This window comes from Theropithecus gelada, unplaced genomic scaffold, assembly GCF_003255815.1.
Source record: "Theropithecus gelada isolate Dixy unplaced genomic scaffold, Tgel_1.0 HiC_scaffold_15987, whole genome shotgun sequence".
Taxonomy (NCBI): Eukaryota; Metazoa; Chordata; class Mammalia; order Primates; family Cercopithecidae; genus Theropithecus; species Theropithecus gelada.
Genome location: NW_020257754.1, coordinates 616,198 through 639,109, shown reverse-complemented (window position 1 = coordinate 639,109; position 22,912 = coordinate 616,198). Strand labels below are relative to the sequence as shown.

The 22,912-nt window shown below is 37.4% G+C and overlaps 1 protein-coding gene across 4 annotated transcripts in view; it reads right to left on the bottom strand.

Moving 5' to 3' along the window:
* LOC112617272 (periphilin-1-like) overlaps positions 1 to 22,912 on the bottom strand; it is a 219,697-nt gene that overhangs the window by 59,268 nt on the left and 137,517 nt on the right. For 2 of the 4 annotated variants that reach the window (XM_025374008.1, XM_025374009.1), the window contains 3 exons: positions 14,411 to 14,622; positions 4,568 to 4,624; positions 2,051 to 2,130 (listed from right to left, as the gene is read on the bottom strand). In XM_025374008.1, the coding sequence (XP_025229793.1) occupies positions 2,051 to 2,130; positions 4,568 to 4,624; positions 14,411 to 14,622 (349 nt within the window). The remainder of the gene's footprint in view (positions 1 to 2,050; positions 2,131 to 4,567; positions 4,625 to 14,410; positions 14,623 to 22,912) is intronic. The other 2 variants (XM_025374010.1, XM_025374012.1) reach the window with 1 other exon arrangement.

The following is a 22,912-nucleotide window of genomic DNA, read 5'->3' as shown; positions in this document are numbered from 1 at the left end:
CTACATGAAACTATCGGACAAAAGTGGTTAAAAATCCAACACGGGTTTTCCACTAAACATTTTAACGTAGCACAAAACTCTATGTTGTAACTTATATACAGATAGCAGTATATTTCAGAGAAAATATTTCATATATAATAATTTGAATTTTTGTAGTGACTTTGGTAGGCAGGTACTATTTACTCTTCTTTCATCTATTACCTGACATGAAAACCAAGGCAGTCTTCCAGGTGGGTAAAGTACCCTTGATACAATTAAGACAGAACCATAATCCAGTTGGTCTTTGCTATTCAAAATCCAGAATCCCAGAACCCTCAGACTTCTGGGAAAGTTCCAAAGATACAAGTTGTCACAAAGAAGCTTGTTTTTTTCCTTCTGAGGCAGGGAAGCAGCTGCCCCCCGAACACCCAGTATAGACTGCTAGATGATATCTACTCTTCCTGAAAAGCCAAAAAGTATGTAAGGCAGAATGAAAAGAAGTGAACAGATAACGGATGTAACAACCGTTATGGCTAAGAGAAAGGGTATGATATCTGTGAAGAGAACTTCTAACTGGAGAAAACAGATGGAAACAGCAACTTGTCAAGCTTGTAATTTCTGAGGATTTATGTTTTGAGATGCTAGGAAGGTAGGAATGAGACGAATGACATAGTGAGGGGTAGCTGTGTCCGTAAGAAATTAATTTAACTCCTGAGTCCTCACTCTACTATAGAATAGAGATATGTACCTACTAACATAAGATTTCTGCATGAATTAATAAGAGAAAAAATACACCATACATGTTAGGTCTCTGCCTACACTCTCAACGCCCCAAATAAAAGCACAATCCACCAGATATAACCCATCCAACCTGGTTATGGTCAAGATGAGAACATGGGTTGCAACAATAACTACTAAATTTGGCATAGACTGTGTTAAAAATTCAATGAGAAAACTGCCCATTTTTCTCATAGAAAATGGCAAACTCGGGCTGCTATTTTCAAGCTGTGGTTACTTAAAATGTAAGGGGTTTTGGTTTTTATTTTTTTGAGACACAGTCTCACTCTGTCACCCAGGCTGGAGTGCAGCGGCACGATCTCAGCTCAGCATAACCTCCACCTCCCAGATTCAAGCAATTTTCCTGCCTTGGCCTCCCAAGTATCTGGGACTACAGGCGCCCACCACCACACCCGGGTAATTCTTCATTTTTTGCTTTTCCTTTTTTTTTTCTTTTGAGATGGAGTCTCACTCTGTTACCAAGCTGGAGCGCAGTGGCGTGATCTTGGCTCACTGCAAGTTCTGCCTCCTAAGTTCACGCCATTCTCCTGCCTCAGCCCCCCGAGTAGCTGGGACTACACGCACCCGCCACCATGCCTGGCTAATTTTTTTGTATTTTTAGTATAGACAGGGTTTCACCATGTTGGCCAGGATGGTCTCGATCTCTTGACCTCATGGTCCGCCTGCCTCGGCCTCCCAAAGTGCTAGGATTACAGGCGTGAGCCACCACGTGCGGCCAATTCTTTGTACTTTTAGTAGAGACAGGGTTTCACTGTGTTAGCCAGGATGGTCTCGACCTCCTGACCTCAAGAACCACCCGCCTCGGCCTCACAAGGTGTTGGGATTACAGGTGTGAGCCACTGTGCCAGGCCTATTTTTATTTTTTAGAGACAGCATCTTGCTCTGTCACCCAGGCTAGAGTGCAGTGGTGCAATCATAGCTCACTGCTGGCTCAACCTCCTGGGCTCAAGTAATCCTCTCACCTCAGCCTCCTGAATAGCTAGGACTACAGGTGCATGCCACCACATCTAGCTAATTTTTAATTTTTAAAATAAAGTCTTGCTATGTTACCCAGGCTAGTTGTGAACTCCTGGCCTCAAGCAACTCTCACATCTCAGTCTCTCAAAGCCCTGGGATTACAGGCATGAGCCACCACACCTAGCCAAAAATTGAAGTTTTTAAATGCAGCAAATTAGCTCCCTTGGTGTAACAGTAAAGAATAAAAGCATCTATACTAGTCAGTCCATCTCAATTTGTAATTCTTCTTTAAACTGATTTTAGAAATATAACAAACCTTTGATGAAGAAACTGCTGAACCACTTGAGGGTGAAGTATCTCTTGATGTTTTCAAAGACTGGACAGGCCTCTCTTTATCTATATAAGAAAATATAAGATGTAATTTTTTTCTAGCTAATTTGTTTTTGATAAAGTAATTTTGTAATGGAATTAATGAGGGGGTCATACACTTTATTTTACTACTAAAAACTTTAAATAGGTTACTATCTAAAACTACCTCTCAGAGGCTGATCGCCATCAACAATCTGAAATAACCTGGAACCAAAGGATATCACAGAAGCCAGTCTAGGCCACAGCACTGCCAGTAAGTAAACATGGAGCCACAGAGACTTCAAGAAAGTTTTTTAAAACCATGAATGCTACTTATTTCATGCTCCTAAATACTAATGTTTGATATATCACAATAAAAATACAAAGATAGTTATTATATATAAAGATACCAAGGAGGACTAGTTAATTAAGGGGTAGCTCAAGGAGGATCTATATAGGAACTTTAACAGATATTCCTGAAATGTTTAGATAGTTTTAAACATAAAGTTAGAAAGCTGTAATTCAGAGCACTAATCCAGTGCCTGGCATTAATGAATGCCTAAATATTTGTTAAATGGTTAACAATAAACCTGTTATGAGATAAAGTCACTAATCTTTACCTTTAGTCACTTTACTCACATAGTGCTGTATGTATATCATTTTTTATAGAAACTTGAGCCAGAAAATACATTTAAACAATATTACTTTAGCAGGTTCAACAACTCCCTAAAAGATAGGTTTAGTTAAATATACTCTTAAAAATTAATAACAGTGAGCTGTTACAGAAAAACATTTCATTAAATTGTCTATATGTGTCAAATATATAATCCTCTGCCCTTTGTTGCTAGAAAAACTAACAAAATTAATAACATGAGAAGAGAAAGTGGCATCAAATATGGAGTCACACAGAAGCTGGTCGAGACTGGACAGTGGATTAACAGGAAAGCAGTCAGGAGCAAAAGCAGAGATAAAGCGACTTTGAAACTGAGGCAAAGCCAGCTTCAGTCAAAAAGCCTCTTACGCTCTTCCTGACACAGCCAAGATAGATAAGAAGGTCCTGGAGGCTCAAAGACTTCCAACCACCTAGGACAGTGGTGAATAACACCCTTCTAATGTCCTACAGACCCAAAACGCTTTCTCTAGCCCAGTGGTTCTTAACTAAGGACAATTTCACATCTCCCCTCTGCAGACATTTGGCAGTATGTGCAGATATTTTTGACTGTCACAAGTGGGAGATGGCTACTCTAGCACATATTTAGTAGAAAACAGGGATGCTGGTAAATATCCTGCTATGGGGGACACCCCCAACAACAAAGAACTAACTGGCCTTACATGTCAATTGTGCAGAGGTTGAGGACTCCTGCCCTAGGCTGAATATTCCAATTTTTAAGCTCTAACAGCACTAGAAAGATACAGCCTTAGAGTCTTTTAACAGGTCATACCACAAGAGGCTTTCACCCTAAGCAACTTTAAAAGTTCTTGTAGACCTTAAAACTCAAAAGAACCACTGCTGTATCCCAAATGGCCAAGAACATGATTTATTTAGTCATTCCTTATTGTATTTCCATTGCATGTGGCAAATTTCACATTGTAGTGTGATAGTGTCAGTGTATCCCACTACAACAAAAGCTCTCGGAGGAACAAGTGTCATAGCTTATTCATTTCCAAATATCCGTGGCCTACTTAGCTCAAGTCCTTCAAGAAAAGGGTAGGCACTCGAAAATCAGATAAAAAGATGAACCTCACTTTTCTTTCCCTAAGATGCAATGACCTCCCAATCCTATTCAGATAAGCAATCCCTTCAAAGGAGACGAGGCACTGGACCAACCAGCACAGCACATTATGCTTATTAAAGGCATAATTACAGGCTCAATTCTTTAGCACATATCAGCTAGACACAGAGGGGGAAAAAAACCTGTCACAAGCAGCTGTTGATCTTTTGCTTCGTGTTTCCGTTACAAACATATGATCCCAAAGTATAGTCTTAGACCTTTCCTGATTTTAGCTGCCCGAAGGCTAATTTAAGTCGTTATCAACCAATTTCATGCACAGAAGCAAAGGAACACTGAACGGTGGTGCAGGAGGTTTATCATATATCCACATATATTCATATATCCCTGTTGCAACAATGGAAGCAGAAAGCAAGTAGCAAAGGATAAAGAAAACAATGATACAAATAGCAAAAGAAAGAGCACAAAAAAAGTAAATAGAAATCACTTGATCCTATTGTTGTCAGGTCCTATCTTCCAATGGCCTGTCTATTCTACAGATCTTCTATGGAGTGGCTATTCCCAACCAGGAATGGTTAGCCCAGATACCAGCCCACAAATGCCCCCCAAATCCTAGTACCTAGGTCTACTGTTAACTCTGGTTCTGACAACAGACTAATGGAGCAGTTATACACTTTCCCCATTTCCATAACCGCTATCAATTCAAGTCTCCCACCCCTTCACAATCCCAAATCAGAGTCTAGCTCAAAACTCACCTCTTTCAGGATTTCCTTCATTCTGCCGTTTGTAGGAGGCACCAGGACGCACGGACTCTATGGAAAGGTGGGCAGGGAGGAATTAACAGCAGCACCTCTGTGCCCAAGAGGAACAAGAGAAGAACTCAGAAGTAAGAGTGATGAGAACAGGGCCTTCTGAGCACTTTCTGGTGACCCTAAACTCTTTCCTACCCTACTTTCAAGTTGGGCTGCCTAAGCAATCACCACTGAAGGGGAATAAAGAATGGGAGGAAAAAATCTCCACTTAAGGCGCGAAGCCAGTGGGAACTGTCAGGATAAGACCAGTCAAGGATAACAAGGGCAGAAAGGAATGAGAAAAGGGTCATAGCAAGACAAGACATTGAAAGCTGAAGACAAAGATCACATCTTATTCATCACTGAAAGTACCTAGTCAAATTCTCTCCATCCATAAAGCTGTCACTGGAAGGCCTGGGAAAGGAGCACACCTGCATACACAGTCAAAAATGAAAGATGGATCACTCCTACCAGTTAAAAAAGGATACTAGTTGAGCCCCTAATTATCCCACATTTAGAATCTTGAAATATTTTGTTAGCTTCCTTGTCTGCAAACTTTTAATGATATGGATGGAATCATCTTACTAAACAGCCTAAATATACCAGTAGTCAGGGCTCCCAGGTATTTTTTCAGTAAGATACAAACTCCATAACAATGACTTCAAATCCTTCTCTACAGATCCCAAGTTGCCAATTTTACATTTTTTTCTGAGAAAATAACATTTTTTCTGAATTGTTTTGGCACTATCAGCATCTCGCCTTAAAACGTTTCAAGAAACATCATGCAAATATTGCCATTTTACTTTTGCAATAATGTTGAGGATGCAGTATCCTTTTATTATTCACTGATCTCTCTCTAGCATCCCAGCAAGTTTTGTTTCTCCTGATAAGCTGACTTGTTTTTATTTGCTGACTGTCAACACTCTTCTTGATTCTTGTTTTTTTTTTTTTTGAGACAGAGTCTCACTCTGTTGCCCAGGCTGGAGTGCAGTGGCATGATCTCGGCTCACTGCAACCTCCGCTCGCCCTGCCCCCTGCCAGTTCAAGCAATTCTCCTGCCTCAGCCTCCCGAGTAGCTGAGATTACAGGCACTTGCCAGCACGTCCGGCTAATTTTTTTTTTTTTTTTTTTTTTAAGTAGAGACGAGGTTTCACTATCTTGACCAGACTGGTCTTGAACTCCTAACCTCGTGATCCACCCGCCTCGGCCTCCAAAAGTGCTGGGATTACAGGCGTGAGTCACCACGCCCAGCCAAACCCTTAGTTCAGCTACAGCAATTGCTCAGAGCCTCACGATGGACAATCACTTCATACACTACTAACTTTATTCTTGATTCTTTTAGCTTTGTTTTGGCCAAACTCTTAGTTCACCTATAGCAACTGTTCAGAGCCTTATGATGGGCATTTATTTCATATACTACCAACTTTATTCTTACTTTTACTTTCCTATCCTTATTTTCCTTTTACATAAAACTCCTGCTCCACTTATTTAATCCTATTTTATTAAGTGTTTATTTCATTAAGCTGCCTCAAATTCTTTCTTGAATGAAGAGATAATGGTGATATTTCAGAGAAAAGTACTGGAGCCTTAAGCCAATTCATATTAGCTCCTGATAGTGGATTGCATGCATCCCTTTAACTTTGTCTTCAGTTACTCCATGTTGGAAGCTGAACTATGAGAGATACACTCCATAGGTATCAGCAAATGCTACAAATCTTATCTTTTTAAGCTTGGAGAGTCAGTTTACCAACACACCACTGTGGATGTGTTTGATTTTGATTCCAAACTTCAGAGACACTGTAGGCATTACCACATATAATTACAAATTCCCTTTAGCATTGTCTTAGGTAGGCTTGGACTATTTAACAATCTTCTAACAGACCAGTAAAACTACCCAGCTAAATTGCAGTCATGAACAAGTAAGTAGTTATTGTTTTAATTCTCTAAGTTTTGGGTTTTGTTTTTTTTTTGTAATGCAATAAGAGACAATAGAAACACCACCACTGTACTTAAACTCTTCATCCCAAAGTTTCCACTGATGTGCTCATATTAAAACTAAAAGGTCTCGTTCTTCTTATCCTCTTATAGCACTTTAATGATTTATAAACAAGTTTTTCTTAATATTTTGCTATTTGTTTTTCGTATCTTTTTACTTCTGTTTGCCCCCTTACATCTTCACGGCTACCGCTTTCTCTTTCATTTTTGTTGGTTATTGTTCCTTAAATGTGAGTGTTCCTCCTAACCTTAATCTTTTTTTCTATTTTTATTTGGCTCCAACCAATACAATGAATATAAAAGTCTCTAAAATCTGCCTCTTTCACTCACTGTTCTACCTTCTAACTAACAGACTGCTACTCATTAGCTATTGAGCTATTACCTCAAATTCATCTCACTCATGATCTTTGTAAGCAGACACTACCTCTGTGCTTGACAGCAAGCTAAAAAGGTTGAAAACATTCCTGCCTTTGTTGTGACTTGCTAAAGAAAATGAATTCCAAATTAGGATGGAGAAAAGAAACCAGAAAAAAAAAAATTCTGAAAGTGGCAGTACAGAAACCAAAATCCCTGTCTATATATTAATAAGTGAAAGAATAAATGGGGAAAAAAGGAAATAAAAAGGAATTTCAAATACTGGTTCCATATAATGTTTTTCCCATTGAAGTGAAATCAAAAGCCGGAGAAGCAGCTTAACATTCCACAACACACTCAGGAAGTTCTGCAAGAGTTTCAGAGTATTTGGTGACTCCTTGAATGCAATGGCTGAATGCAATCTAATAGGATCTTTTAGAAATACACTTTCTTGCTGTTGTGTTTTCCTGCTAAAAGAAATGATAAATCTAACCAGATTCATCCAATCCTACATCAAGTGAACCCAGGTAGGAAAAAAGGACACTGCAGGGGAAAAAAAATAACATAATCATAAGAGATGATAAAGTTAGGGGCTATGTCTTGCAAACTATCAGATTCTCAGCGCAGTGCTTGGCAAACAGGGACAAACCAGGTATTTTTGAGTGCAAGTCCCATCAAGAAACAAACTTCACCAACACAGGTAGTACATTGATTTCTTCTTCAACAGCTGAATATTTGAAGAGAAATTCAGATATAAATAAATGAAGATGTGGCTACACAGATGATGAGAAAATTCTTTTACTGGATCATGGATGAAGATGTGGGTATTTGGGACTCTTGGTTAGGAAAAACATGTTTCTCAGAGATCTACTGATTTACTCAAGAACATATGAATTAGAAAAGAGACACAAGAAAAATGTTCTCATGTTAAAGACACCAAAAAGTACCAGAGAAAAGAAACAGGTAGAGGGGTAGAGAAAGCATTGCATCACCTCTGCTTCCCTCAAGATCTGTCTTTTGGAGGTCAGAGTTGCAACAAGTTAAAGCAAAGGCCAACTGACTGAATACTTGGAAGCACACTTCTGAGTAGAGATCTCCTTTAATACATAAGCTAAAACCATGTGGGCACACTTTTAAATATATAAGGAAAACATCATCTGCACACATTATGAACGTTTGCTACTGACAGAATATACTAAGTGCTAAAACGGGGATACAATAAAATTCCTATGCATATGGCATTAATTGATTTGTTTTAGAACCTTGATCATTAAGATGCCAGAAAAGCTATAGCTATAATCTTAGGATTTAGCTACAAAACTCATAGCCAAAGCTCTCCTGTGAGTAAACAATGGATCCTCAAACAAGAAGAATATGTTATAGAATCTAACTCAACAGCGCATTAATAGTCTAGATCAAGTGACAGCCTAAAATGTTTCAGGGAACTATTAAATTATACTTTAGGGACTCCACATGATGTAACTCATCCCCATAAACCTTCTCCACTAGCATCCTTCACCTTCTACTAACCCTTCAGATGTCACCTAAAATGTTTACTCCTATTTAATTTCTTGTTTGTCTTCCTGACTAGATCATAAACTCAGAGGGCAGAGATTGAATCTATCTTGCTTGGCAAACAATTTATGTTCAATACATGTGTGTTGATTAAGAGATGTATGTATTGAACACAACATAGTGGGCTTCAAACCAAGAAATGCTACGATATTTCACTGCTAAGAGAATGACTTTATCCTCTCTTCCTGTTGCCTAATATACATGATCTGAAGATAAAGCCTTATTTCTATATTCATATTACTTCTTCAAATCTGCACAGAAAAGCCTTCACCTAAAAGCAAAATTAAAGTTCAAAATTTTATCAGAATTTCGGCTATATTACCAATAAGTCTAGAATAGTTTTTTTTAAAAAAAAGAATTTCAGCTATAATCAAAAAATTCATGGAGACTTCAAATTTTATAGCCAACCAGTCTTAAGACATATGTCTTCTTCTATTAGACTGACATTCAAAAATGAACTCTATCTTCCAAATATACTTGTCTCAAAACAGTACTTTTAATTCTTGTACACTTTCAGTTCTCTTAGAAGATGTATTTTTAAAAACAATTAAACACTAATGACTAATAGTATGTTTTTTAAAAATAACTTCTATTCTTAATAATGGTCATTGACATAAGAAAAATAAGGGAAGCTAGACCCAAAGTTAGAGCTACAGAAAAAACAGAGGCCAAGCAAAATAAACAATAAACTTGCAAATTTTGCAAAGTAAAAGTATTTTAAAATTCAACCAAAATGTCACAGAATCTAAATATGTAAGTATCTCTGATAAATGTGGGATTAATCCCTAGCAAATGTTTAAAATGAATTAACAGAGAGGTAGTTTCATCTCTAGGAGCCATAGTGGATTTACAACAACAAAGCAAGATAATCTCTATGTTACTGTTTTGATAGAAGAAATATTTGTAACTTAAGAGTTTCAAGAAACACCTGAAGGGTCTTCCTTGAGATTCTCAAGTGGAAATGAAAATAAGATAATAGTAAAGATAAGGGATCATAATTGTTGAATAGCAACAAACAATGCCGATAAAAGGTTCAAGTTAACAGATCTCTAGAGGTTTCCACAGTTGGCCTTATGCTCCTCAACATAAATTATTAACAAATAATACAAAACATATCCAGCATACTTAATTTGCAGATAATACAAGCTGTTCTTATCGGGTACTAATATACAGAATCGCTAAATGAGATTTTGAGAATTCTATAAAACAAAATAAGCTAAAGTTAATTAGATAAAATGTAGCATTTCTAGTTTGTTTTTTTTTTTCAGTGCATTAACTACACACAAACAACTGCACCTGAAAAAGTACAGCCTGAGAGGCATTTGTTCACGTATTTTGTTTACGTGAAAATAGCTTAGGTTTCAGTTGCCTACAATCCAGTAATGAAATGTGGTTGCTAAAATAAAAATTCACTTCTGGTATTATAAATTACAAGAAACAGAAGGAAAAATAGGGAAAGCAAAAGGTCTGGAAACCATGACAAATAAAAGGAACAGCAAAATAAACCAAATATATTTAAACCTGGAAAAAAAATCATGAATATGATAGTACTCCTCCAATATATAACAGGTTACAACATAAAAGGAAGAAATATCTTTATATATGGCTCTAAAAAGAATAACTAGTATTAAGTAGATGTTACTGAAGAAGATTTTAATTCTTTCATAAAGAATGAGCTATACAGAAGGAGTAGATTGTGATTTAGTAAATTTATCACAAGAAGTACTAATACTTTAACAAAAAATAGGTGTGGGAGACCAAACTTAGTGATTTTTTCATCACTTTTAATGTTATAGCTTAAATAAAAGGCAAATGATAAAAGTGTAGGATAGGAAAACATGGGATCATTTCAAAGAGGGAAAAAAAGAAAATAAGTATTAGAATTGACAAATGTGGAGATATTTAGATTAATTATGATAAAAATAAACTTCGAGTATACGAGGTAAATATAAAAAAAAATTTACTTGGGAAAGCATCATAATACACAGGGAGAAAGGAAATGAGGTTAACTAGGACAATCTGCACTGCTAGCATGTGAACATGGACAACAAAAAGGAACTAAAAATAATATTGCATATCCAGGTCAGCCCAACTAAGTTATAGTAAGAATATTCTTGCAAGTAAAGTACAGGATGAAAACAAGTTTGATTTAGAAGGATAATTAGTTTGAAGAAGTACAAAGTTCCAGAAGATTAATTCAAAAGGCTAAGTAGAAGAGATTTAATTAAATGTGTGTGTATGTGTGTAAGCACAAAATGGGAAATAAGCAGTTGAATTTAAAAATGTCGTAAAATCACTATAGCCAAACCAATAGTGATCATTAAAATAGGAAAAATTAATCTAAAAGTACGAACAGAAAGGAAAAAATTGTTAATTTTTTAAAATGAGGGCATAATTATTTTAATCTGTTATTTATACTTATAATAATATTTTAAGTCTTTGTCAAAATTTCAATTTATACCAGAAAACTTAATTTTAACACGTGGGTAATTATCCCAGCTTAAGTGACTGATAAGTGAAGAACCCCGTGTCTTAGTTCTCTTTTGAAGAAAAGCCAGGTGCTGCAATATTTGTGACATTTAGATTTAATGCAAAAACCGGTATCTGAAATAGGTCAAATAATAACTTTTCCCATGTATTATTTAAAATACGACCTCCATTAACTTTTTTTGCAAGATTTCTTATGTAATGATTCTGAAAACAGGAAAGGAAAATAGAAAAAATTTTCATAGTTCAGCCCAAGTAGTTAAGGAATACTTGAAAATAGAGTTTTCCCAGAATAAACTTTTTCTTGATTAAAGAACTTTACTTTGAAAGCTAAATAGAAAGAAAGAAAGAAAGAAAGAAAGAAAGAAAGAGAGAGAGAAAGACAGATAGATGCAGGCATTAACAAAGTCATATGCTCTGTTTCATTCAATTTACCCCATATTTTAGTCTACCAACTTAATCTTTAAATCACTCCAAATATTAAAGGTATGAGCCCTCAAAGGATGAGTGAAGGATATTGGAGACCCTAAGACAGGAGCATCACATTATGGCTCATCCACATTTCATCCCCAGACCTTAAGAGTTTTGGCCACTAAGAGGCCCAAAGCAGGTCAACAGAGAGAAGATGCTTTCCCCGCAAATTTCTGTTTTTGAGGATAAAATAAAAGCTAATTCACCAATAACTACCCTTAATAATTTCATTATAAGCTGTCAAGTAAGAATCTCTTTTAAGCTTCTTTTATTCATGTTTTGTTAAAAAGTTTTCATAATCAGTTTCCAAAGATACTTTCTTCGTTAATGAAAATCATTATTGGATATGGATTTAAGTCATACACACCCCAAAAAAAAGATCCTAAGGGCAGGGCACAGTGGCTCACGCCCATAATCCCAGCACTTTGGGGGGCCGAGGCAGGTGGATCACTTGAGGTCAGCAGTTCGAGACCAGCTTGGCCTATATGGTGCAACCCCATCTTTACTAAAATACAAAATTAGCTGGGCCTGGTGGTGCATGCTTGTAATCCCAGCTACTAGCGAGACTGAGGCAGGAAAATTGCTTGACTCGGGAAGCAGAGGTTGCAGTGAGTTGAGATCACATCACTGCACTCCAGCCTGGGTGACAGAAAAAGACTCTGTCTCAGAAAAAATAAAAATAAAAAAAATAAATAAATAAATAAATAAAATTTTTTGGGGGGTCTTAGATGGTATCTGGCTAATTTTGGATATGTCTGTGCATGTGAGCATTCATAAGAGCTTAGAGCAGGGGTGTCCAATCTTTTGGCTTCCCTGGGGTGCACTGGAAGAAGAATCATCTTGGGCCACACATAAAAGACGAACAGTAACAGCAGCTTGTGAGCTTAAAAAAAAAAAAATTTTTTCACAAAAAAGCCTCATGTTTTAAGAAAGTTTACTAATTTGTGTTGGGTTGCATCCAAACCCATCCTGGGCTGCATGTGGCCTGCAGGACGGGGGTTGGACAAGCTTGGCTTACGGATTATCTTCTTAAGGTTTTTTTTTTGTGGTAGGGGTGGGGTACATAGAAGCAAAAGAGAAAATACTAGTATACTTGTTAACATTAGTCTCCACAATAAAACCTTCAGTTACCTAGAACTGTCCCAAGCACATTTTGGACAATCAGGCATATATATGTAAGTGGCTTATTTATTTACTTATTTATTTATTTTTAGAGACATAGTCTCGTTCTGCTGCCCAGGCTAGAGTGTAGTGGCATGATCACAGTTTACTATAGGCTCAACCTCCTGGGCTCAAGTGATCCTCCTGCCTCAGCCTTCCGAGTAGCTGAAAATACAGGCATACATCACCATACCCAGCTAATTGTTTAATTCTTTTTTTTAGATACACGGGTCTCACTATGTTTGCCCAGGCTGGTCTCAAACTCCTGGGCTCGAGTAATCCTTCCACCTTGGCTTTCCCAAAGTGCAAGGATTACAGGCATGAGCTGCTGTGCATTTAAAACATAAGGTGTTTTAAATCCTTAAAATAACCTTCTTATCTCTTGCATAATCATGAAAATGCCTGTATCCAAAAATATGTTTTTTGGGAAGCCCCACTCTATCTATCTCTGCAAACAGTAGACAGTAAATGTTTGCTAAACTCAACAATCTTGCAACAGCTTCAAGGGAAGACAATCTGATGACTCCAAATGGTTTTCCATCACCTTCATCATGTAAGAGGCAAAGGCTGTTAAATTAAAACTCTTATTATTTGAAAAAAGACAGTTAATGAGAAGGACATTCAAAAGGAAATATCCTGAACTTTTCTGATTTCTGCACCTTGGCTCATAATTCCTTCTAACTAGAAGACGCTTCTTTACTTGTAGAAATCTGAAATAAGGCTGAGCCCAATGTCATCTCCTTTATGACATGTTCTTACATCCCCAGAGTGTAAATTAATTTTTCTCACCTTGACATGCTCATGTCAACTCATTTATGACATACCAATTATTGTATCAGTTATATTTTATATATATTAACATACTGATAAAGTTGACATTAGCTGGTGAGAAATATAAACATATATTCTAGTTCTTTAGTGACAGGGACGTCATTGTTTAACACTAACACAGTGCCTTGCATACAGAAGGCACAAGAAAATGTTTTGTGAACAAGTTCCACCGCAGGCTGCAAAGATAAGAATGTTTTCTCTAGAAAAGTAGTTTTGTCATTGATTTATTCAAACACATACTAACAACTCAGCCAGCATGACAAGCTAAGATTGTACAGAATACCATGTAGGTTCAGGCATGCCAAATTAAAAATAAAAATAAAAATAAAATAAAATTGGGGGTTGGAAAAGAGTAAGGGAGGTTTTCATTCTAAATTTCACAAGGCTGGCCGGAAGCAGTGGCTCCCGCCTGTAATCCCAGCACTTTGGGAGGCAGAGGTGGGCAGATCACGAGGTCAGGAGTTCGAGACCAGCCTGACCAACATGGTAAAACCCCATCTCTACTAAAAACACAAAAATTAGCCGGGCGTGGTGGCGCACGCCTGTAATCCCAGCTACTCAGGAGGCTGGGGCAGGAGAATCACTTGAACCCGGGAGGCGGAGGCTGCAGTGAGACAAGATAATGCCACTGCACTCCAGCATGGGAGATAGAGCAAGACCCCGGAAAAAAAAAAAAAAAAAAAAAAAGTCCTCTTTTACATGCTGAAGAAATTAAAGGCAAAGTGTCATACAGAATGCCACTTCAAATAGTTTGAAAAAAATGTGTGTGTATGGTGTTTGTTATACTATTCTATCATCTTTTCTGTAAGTCTGAAATTTTTCAAAATAAAAAGTTTAAAAAATAAATCTCTTACACCTATAAGGAAATCTGATTCAGTACATTCTCATCAGAGGAGACTGTGAGAGGAAAAAATGAAGTCTTAAAATACATACTTCTATGTTGAGACTGATGGAAAGAGTATGATTTGCTCCTTTCTGGAGAGTAGCTTCTGCTACTGACACTGGAACCAGATCTGCTGTGTGGAGAATCCTTTCGGCCAACAGGTGATTCTCTGAAAAAAGTATTGTCCCTTTTATGAGGAGACCGCTCTCTTGCATAATGGGAAGAGTAGAAACTTTTTCTTCTAAAGCCATCTCTCATTTCCCTTTGGAAAAAAAAAAAAAAAAAACGTAGAATAAGTTAATTACACTCTATACCCTATATATATATAAAAGCACAATGGCAAAAGCTCTGATTATAAGCTACTCTTTAAATTGTACTCTTGGTTCTCTTTTTCTATCACTACCTAACTGCTGAAGTGAGCTAACAAAATGAAACAGTATCAGTGAAATATGATTTAGAATGTACCCTTTTTCAGTTTGGAATAGAACCAGGTGGCTAAGTGCAAAACTTAACTTTATTTTAGGCAAGCACAAATTCTAAAATGTAAAAAAAAACCTGTCATATAGTTTCCATTTCTCTTTGCCATTAACAATATACCACACAGCTACCATATTCTCAAAAACGCTTAGAAACGCCAACGATTTCCCAAGTAAGACACTTCATGGCCAGTTACCCCCTTCTAAGTATAGAAACTACTGGTTTTCAAGGGATATGCAATTTTGCCCACCCACCCCCAGGACAATGTGGCATTGTCTACAGGTATCTTTGATTATCATAATGGGTGAGGGGAGTTCCATTGATGGGTAGGGACCAGGACTGCTGCTAATTTCCTACAGTGCCCAGGACATGCCCCTGACACTATACACCAAAAAACTCTTCAGTCCAAAATGTGAATAATGCCAACACCGAGAAACCCTGCTATATACCTATTAAATTCTTGTTCTCTGAGTTTGCATCCTCAGTACATAGATTGTTGCCCATCTCTAAATAACTACTTTTTATAAATCACCTCTACTTTTATAAATTAAATTTTTTTTATTGAGAAATACAATCAACTCAAAGCACCAAGTAAGCCCTAGTAGTAAAACCTTATAAAGCAAAACCATTTTAAAATGTCAAACCAAAATTACTAAATGAAACCATCATCAACTAAGCCTCTATTAAAAGAACACTTAAGAGTCAAACAGGTTTTAATCCATGATTTAACAAATGTACTGCAACATTAAAGATATTAAATTTCAGACAGAAGAGTGCTAAGAGGCAAACCAATAGCATGCAATTTCAAGTGCTTGGAAAATCGTTTCAGCATCTTGATTGGCATTCTATAGGATATAAATAGGCTGTTGTCCTAAAGTTCATTTGAACACTAGCTGATTAATACCCCAAATATATTGTCCCTTCAGACACAAGTAAGTTTCCCTGGGAAAAAGCAGAAAATAGCTTAAATTCATTTATGGTAAATGAACTGGTATAGAACACTAATACTGAAATAGAGCATTAAGGAATTCTAGCACTAGAATTCCTTGGTCACTAAAACTACAAGGGACACACCAACAGCACTGGTTAACCAGAGTGGTGACATGGTTGCTATTAAACAAAAAGCTTTTGGAAATTGTGTGAGGTGCTGGGACCCAATGGTGAGCCAAATGTACACAGTCCCTGCCACCACAGAACTCTCAGGATAACAGGAGAGGCTGACATTAGACAAATATACATAAAACATGTGAATGCAGTCAAGAATGGATGTAGAGAGACTAACAAGGAACCTAACTTAGTCCAGGCAAGAGACAGTGGTAGCTTAGATGGGACAGGAGCAGGCGAGGGGTCACAAATTTTACATGTACAAGAATATACCCTCTAGACTTAATGGGATGTAGTTAATGTTTTTACTAATGAAGTGTGAAAGATAGGATGCCAAGCTGATTCCCATAATTTTGGTATGATAGATTAATGAAATTAGAAAAATAAATTTGAGAAATGAGGATGCAGGTGGGAGGTCCAGATTTTGATGGGAGCATGTTATGTTTAAGATGTTTGTGCAATATCTAGGTGAGCAACTAAAGATAGTAGTCTAAACCTCAGAGCAAGTTTTTGGCTGTCAATATAAATTTGTAAATAGGCAGTACCTTAAAGCCTGGTGCAGATGAAAGCAAAGGAAAAAAGGATAGCAGGCCTAGAACGTGGGGCTAAAAAACTCTACCATGAAGAGAGAAATGGGATATTGAAGATTGAGAGAACAGCCAGAGAAACATTAGAAAGGAGAATGCATTTATCATGGAAGCCAAGGAAAGAGTATACCAACAAGGAAAATAAAGGTTTCCTACATTGAAGTTAAGTGACTCTTATTGGTAACTTGCTTACAGGATAGAGAAGAGTAGGCCCACATTCAGAGGAAAGATTGCCTACCTTCCTCTAATGAAGAGACAAAATGTTGAACTACAGTTTCCGAATCTGACACCAGATGGCAGTAAAATCACAGCAGTTCAGAGCTATCAGTGGCCTGAGGTGGCAGGATACACTTGGGGGATGTTAAGTGTCAAATGTTAATAGCTCAGAATAGAATAATATCTCTTCTCCCCTTCACATCAATCCTTCTCCTACTCCCCACCAATTTAGGTAAAAACATCACAACAGGCCTCAATTTTCATAAGTATCCTTTTTGATAAAGTGGTAACATTAGCCACTTTTTCAGATGTGTGTGTATGTATTACATAATGTATATAGTGTCCACTATATGAACAGCACTATGGGGAATTACTCTTGCTTTGAAGAAGCTAAGTATATTGGGAAGGATGGTAGGGTGAGAGGGGGTGAGAACCAAATGTTTAAGAAGGCTGTTACTTTGTACCAAATGTTTAAGAAGGCTGATCAGAAAACTGATCCCGGTCTTAAGGAAATATGAGATTTAGATTAATATTATCTAACAGAAATATAGCCAAGCCACAGAAGTAGTAGTCATATCTAAAGTAAAGAGAAACAAGTCAAATTAATTTTAGCATTTTATTTTACTTAACCCAATATATCCAAAGTATTACCAACATGTAATTTAAAAATTTGGTAAGCTATTTTACATTCTCTTTTTCAGCCTAAATATTAAAAATCCAGTGTGCATTTTATGCTTACAGAATATTTCAGTTTAACCTGACGATATTTCAAGTACTCAAAAGGTACATGCAGTTAGTGGCTCCCATAATGGACAGCATAGATTTAGATGGTGGGAAAAGTATCACAAACTTTAGAAAAAGCAGTAACAGATTAAAGTACTATGTGAACAAGAACTGAAGTAGTTAGAATAGTGAGACCTTAAAAAAGCAGTGAGTGAAAAGCAAAGGCAGAAAACGTTTAAAAGAAAAATGACAGTATCAAATATAGCAAGTCTGGGGGAGACTATGCATTTAAGACCTAGGAGTTGGCCAGGTACAGTGGCTCATGCTTACAATCCCAGAACTTTGGGAGGCAGAGGTGGGAGGACTGCTTGAGCCCAGGAGTGTAAGACCAGCATGGGCAACACAGAGAAGCCTGTCTCTACAAAAAATTAAAAAATAGCTGACCGAGGTTGCACCCACTGGTACTCCCAGCTATTCAGGGGGCTGAGGTGGGAGGATCACTTGAGCCCAGGAGAGACTGCCGTGAGCCATGATCGTGCCACTGCACTCCAGTGTGTGTGACAGAGCAAGACTCTGTCTCAAAAACAAAACAAAACAAAACAAAACACAACACACCAGGGTGGGCGCGGTGGCTCACACCTGTAATCCCAGCACTTTGGGAGGCCGAGGCGGGGTGGATCACTTGAGGGCAGGAGTTCCAGACCAGCCTGGCCAACATGCTGAAACCCCATCTCTAGTAAAACTACAAAAATTAGCTGGGCGTAGTGGTGTGTGCCTGTAATCCCAGCTACCTGGGAGGCTGAGTCAGGAGAACTGCTTGAATCTAGGAGACAGATTGCACTCCAGCCTAGGCAACAGAGTGAGACCCTGTCTCAAAACAAAACAAAACCACCTAGAAATCATTTGATCTGTCAGTCCAAGAGTCCAGTAAAATTTTGGAAACCAAAGCAGACTGCAAGAAATTAAGATATAGCTAGTGAAGAAGTTAAAAGCCGTAACTTTTCTTCCAAAACAGGCTGAAGGAGGGAAGATGGGAGGGAATGATATTTTGAGGAAATATTACTGAAGGCTGATAGAAAAAAGTCAATTCACTATAGAAGGGGAAACTACTAACCCAAGACACAAAAATGTTAATGGTAAAGGAGCCAAAAGTCAACTGGAAAAAGTGAGACAAAGGGACTAAGTAGAAGAGAAGAATATGAAAAGAGTAAATAGAAAAACTCTTATTTCAAGAAAATAAAATACGACAGAGTTCTCATCAGAAGGCCTTTGTCTCAGTAATTACAGAAGTCATCAAAAAAGTAAAGAAAGAAAGAATGTGAATGGAGGCTTTAGGCAGATTAGAAAGTTTTACTGATCCTCTGGGGCAAAGTATTAATTAGAGCAATCCTTCTCAAAATGTACCTCCACAGACCTACCTGCCTCAGCATTTGCAGGAAAGGTGATAGAAATGCAAATTCATGGGGGCATCAACCCTCACCAGGTGAATTAGAATCTCTAGGGGTGTGACCCAGGCTTCTGGATAAGGTTTTCCAGGTGATTCCTATGCACACGAAACGTTAAAAAGGACTGAATTCTTCACTAGCATGTAAGAGTTATATGTAAGTGAATTGTTCAGAAGTCAGAAAGCAGAAATTCAGAGTTCATGATAAAGGCAAAACAATTCCCAGTGATAAAAGTAGGGCCTGACCATGCCTGTGGATATATAAAGTTGAAAAATACAAGAAAGAACTCGAGTTAAAGGTGGCATTAAATCAGGATACAGAGGCAGACTGGATAGAGAAGACTGTGAGCCAGAAATTGTAATCATCAAGGAAGAAGGAATGGACTGCTGGAAATTCATCAGAGAATACAGTAAGATACGGTGGTGTAAATGAGGAAGTTCAAAGATGATGTGGAAAAAGAGGCCTAGAGAAAGTAATGAGGAAGAAGAAATATGCCCGAACTCATCTCAAGAATCAAGGAATTAGAAGGCAAGTAAGTTGGGGGAAAAGTTAAAAATCTCATTCCATTCCTTAAGAACTGGATGACCCTGACCAAGTTATTTAATTTCCCTATGCTTTAGTATCCTCAACTATAAAGTGGTGATAATAATACCTACTTCACAGAGTTGATGTGAGGAATAAACAAAATAATATATGTAAAAAATTTAGAACAGAGCCTGGCATACAGCACTCAAAAGATGTTAGTTATGTCTATTTACCCTAGTACCCTGGTATAATTTCCATTAAACCAGTAAAAGGTTTGCAGCAAGAAAGCGCCAGGCATGCCAATACAACTGCTGTATTGATAGCTGCATGTCATTCAGGAAAGCAAAACTATGGAATCTTGCATGTCTGTAAGAGTTTAAAACTAAGCCATAATAAAGCTTCTAGAAAAAGACTTCAGCATGACTTTCCAGGGAACTTACTTTACAGAGGATGAAATGCCAAGAACTTCAGTGAAAGAGTCTTTATGCAGATAAAACATACAAAGTAAAGTAGGCAAGAATGCAGCTCACTAAACTAGGGATCAGAAAATGTTTGCTCTTTCAAAAGTCAAATAATATTTTAGGCACTGTGGCTATATGGTCTCCCAACACATCTTCTCAACATTCCTCTGACAGACAATAGCAGCCACTGATAACATACAAACAAATAGACATGGCTGTGTTCCAATATAATTTTAATTACAAAAACAGACAGCTGACCAGATTTGGCCTGTGGGTTGTAATTTGTCAACCTCTAATCTAAATAATTATGCACTTCCTGAAAGTTTTCAAGCACAATTTATTAAAGAAGAAAGAGGCTACCTACAGCTTCATATTTCCCACAGATTATCAAGAAAGGTATGGAGTTTTTCACCCCATCTTTTACCAATATCTTAAAATTTTTGTGCTTTAAAAGTTTAATTGTATTTTGGAAAGAAAAAATAATTAAATAATGATAGAAATGTTTTGGCTGGTTCATATTTTGTTTTCTACCAGAGATCTGACGAAAAGCCTTTCTTAAAATATGTTGCATAGAACACTAATCCACAAAATATTAGTATTTCCCATTCTACTACAAAACATAAAAGGGGGTTCTGTGAGTAAATAACTTTGAGAAACACATTTACTTAGAGTTCCACATCTCAGATTACTCCTTAATGGCAGATACAGATTCAACAGTTAATTCATCTACTTATATATGGCCTTTTGACCTTAATATAATTAACCTCTCTGAGCTTCATTTTCCTAACCTCTCCAGACACAGCAATTCTGACATGAATGGTATCTATATTACAATTTTAGGTTTTAGTCTTTTCATCATCAGTTATCTCATTTTTAACCTTACATGAATACATGGACTCTCAAGCTTTAAAATATTTTATATAACTGAGACAATATGGGAAGGACAGCAATCACGTATCATGATAAATTCAGGTGAATTGAAAAGTTAAATGTTTGGATGGAAAAGACAGAAGAAAAAGACCCCGCCACCCACCCAAAACAACTGTTTTAAAAAAAAAAAAAAATTTAAGTATACAGGAAGAGCCATTTTGTATCAAAATACCAAGTATAAACTATATACAGAAAGGCCTCTAAGGTGAAAATTAGAACTAGATTGAAAGCAAATTTCCAATTAAAAGAGAAAGTTTCAACATCAATGCCAGTCTTAAATATTAATATTTAATGATTTATTTTTGGCTGGGCACAGCGCTCACACATGTAATCCTACCACTTTGGGAGGCCGAGGCGGGACGGATCACTTGAGGTCAGGAGTTCGATACCAGCCTGGCCAACATGGTGAAACCCTGTGTCTACTAAAAATACAAAAATTAGCCAGGCATGGTGGTGCACGCCTGTAGTCCCAACTGGTTGGAAGGCTGAGGCAGGAGAATCGCTTGAACCCAGGAGGCGGAGGTTACAGTGAGCCAAGATCGTGCCACTGTACTCCAGCCTGGGGTGACAGAGCGAGACTCTGTTTCAAAAACGTAATAATCATAATAATAATAACTTACTTTCAATCTTTTAATGAATGCTAGCAAAACCACTAAGAATAAGATGAACACACTAATAAAAAATAGACAAAGGATATGAAGATAATTCAATGGAAGATAGACAAAAAAATCGCCTCACTAAATATTAATATTTAAGATAACAAAGTTAAAATAAGTTTTCTCTATTAAATAGGCAAATGATCTCCTCTAACCAGTTACTGTGCCAAAGAATTAGATCTAGGAAAGGGTTTTGTTTGAATATAAGGTAAGACATAAGGTTGCTTAGTTTGACCTTTCCATGGTGCCTTAATTTAAAAAAAGAAAGGAAACTAAGACTTTGATTTTTCATTTTTACTTGATTTATCATAAATTGTGTTTTTATACTAGGGGATAAAAATTTAACAGAAATAGGACTCAACTGCTTTGTAAAACTAACATCATGTGCACTAGTACCTAAGAGTATTTACAGAGTACCCACCATTATTCATAGTAGCTGTGTATGAGCCTCTGTGCCTCTGTTAGTGTTGGAAGGAAAATTAAACAGTAATAAACATCGAGATGCCCTTCTCATTTATGGATTAGTGGAATTCTTTTATAATCTCTCCTTTTTTCCCTCAGAGATAGAAACTCTCATGGTTGACATTTGAAGCCTAGTGCAAACTATGTTCAGCAGTTAATTGTGATGACAAGAATGAGAAGGAATTAAAAGTATTCTGCAACATCTTGTGAAGTAGGCCTAGAAAAAGCCAGATATTTACAGACATGAATATACAGATGTGTACAGAGAGAGAAAAAAACTTGTTAATGAAGATAAGAAAGGTGTTCTAACAGTCAGAAAAGTATAATATTTGCAGTCCTATCTAATATTTTCTGTGTGGACCCTAGAAGTTTAACCCTCATTTATGGGCCAGAGTAGTATTTCCCCTTTTAGGACCATTAAATCCCTAGCGATTTCTAGCCAAACCCAAGTGTTGCATATTATTCATGACAAAGCTTAAGTAGACACTTAATCTTTAAAAATATTCACTCAGCCTTCAGGAAAGTTCTAAAACCTGTGTTCAAAATGCCAACTCACTGGGGCACGGTGGCTCAGGCCTGTGATTCCAGCACTTTGGGAGGCTGAGGCAGGCAAATTGCTTGAGCCTAGGAGTTACAGACCAGCCTGAGCAACACAGGGAAACCCTGTCTCCAAAAAAAAAAAAGAAGAAGAAAAGAAAGCCCGGGCGCAGCAGCTCACACCTATAATCCCAGCACTTCGGGAGCCGAGGAGGGCAGATCACCTGAGTTCAGGAGTTCAAGACCAGCCTGGCCAACATGGTGAAACCCCGTCTCTACTAAAAATACAAAAATAAGCTAGGTGTGGTGGTGTGCGCCTGTAATCCCAGCTACTCAGGAGGCTGAGGCTGGAGAATCGCTTGAACCTGGGAGGTGAAAGCTGCCGTGAGCCGAGATCGCACCACTGCATTCCAGCCTGGGCGACAGACT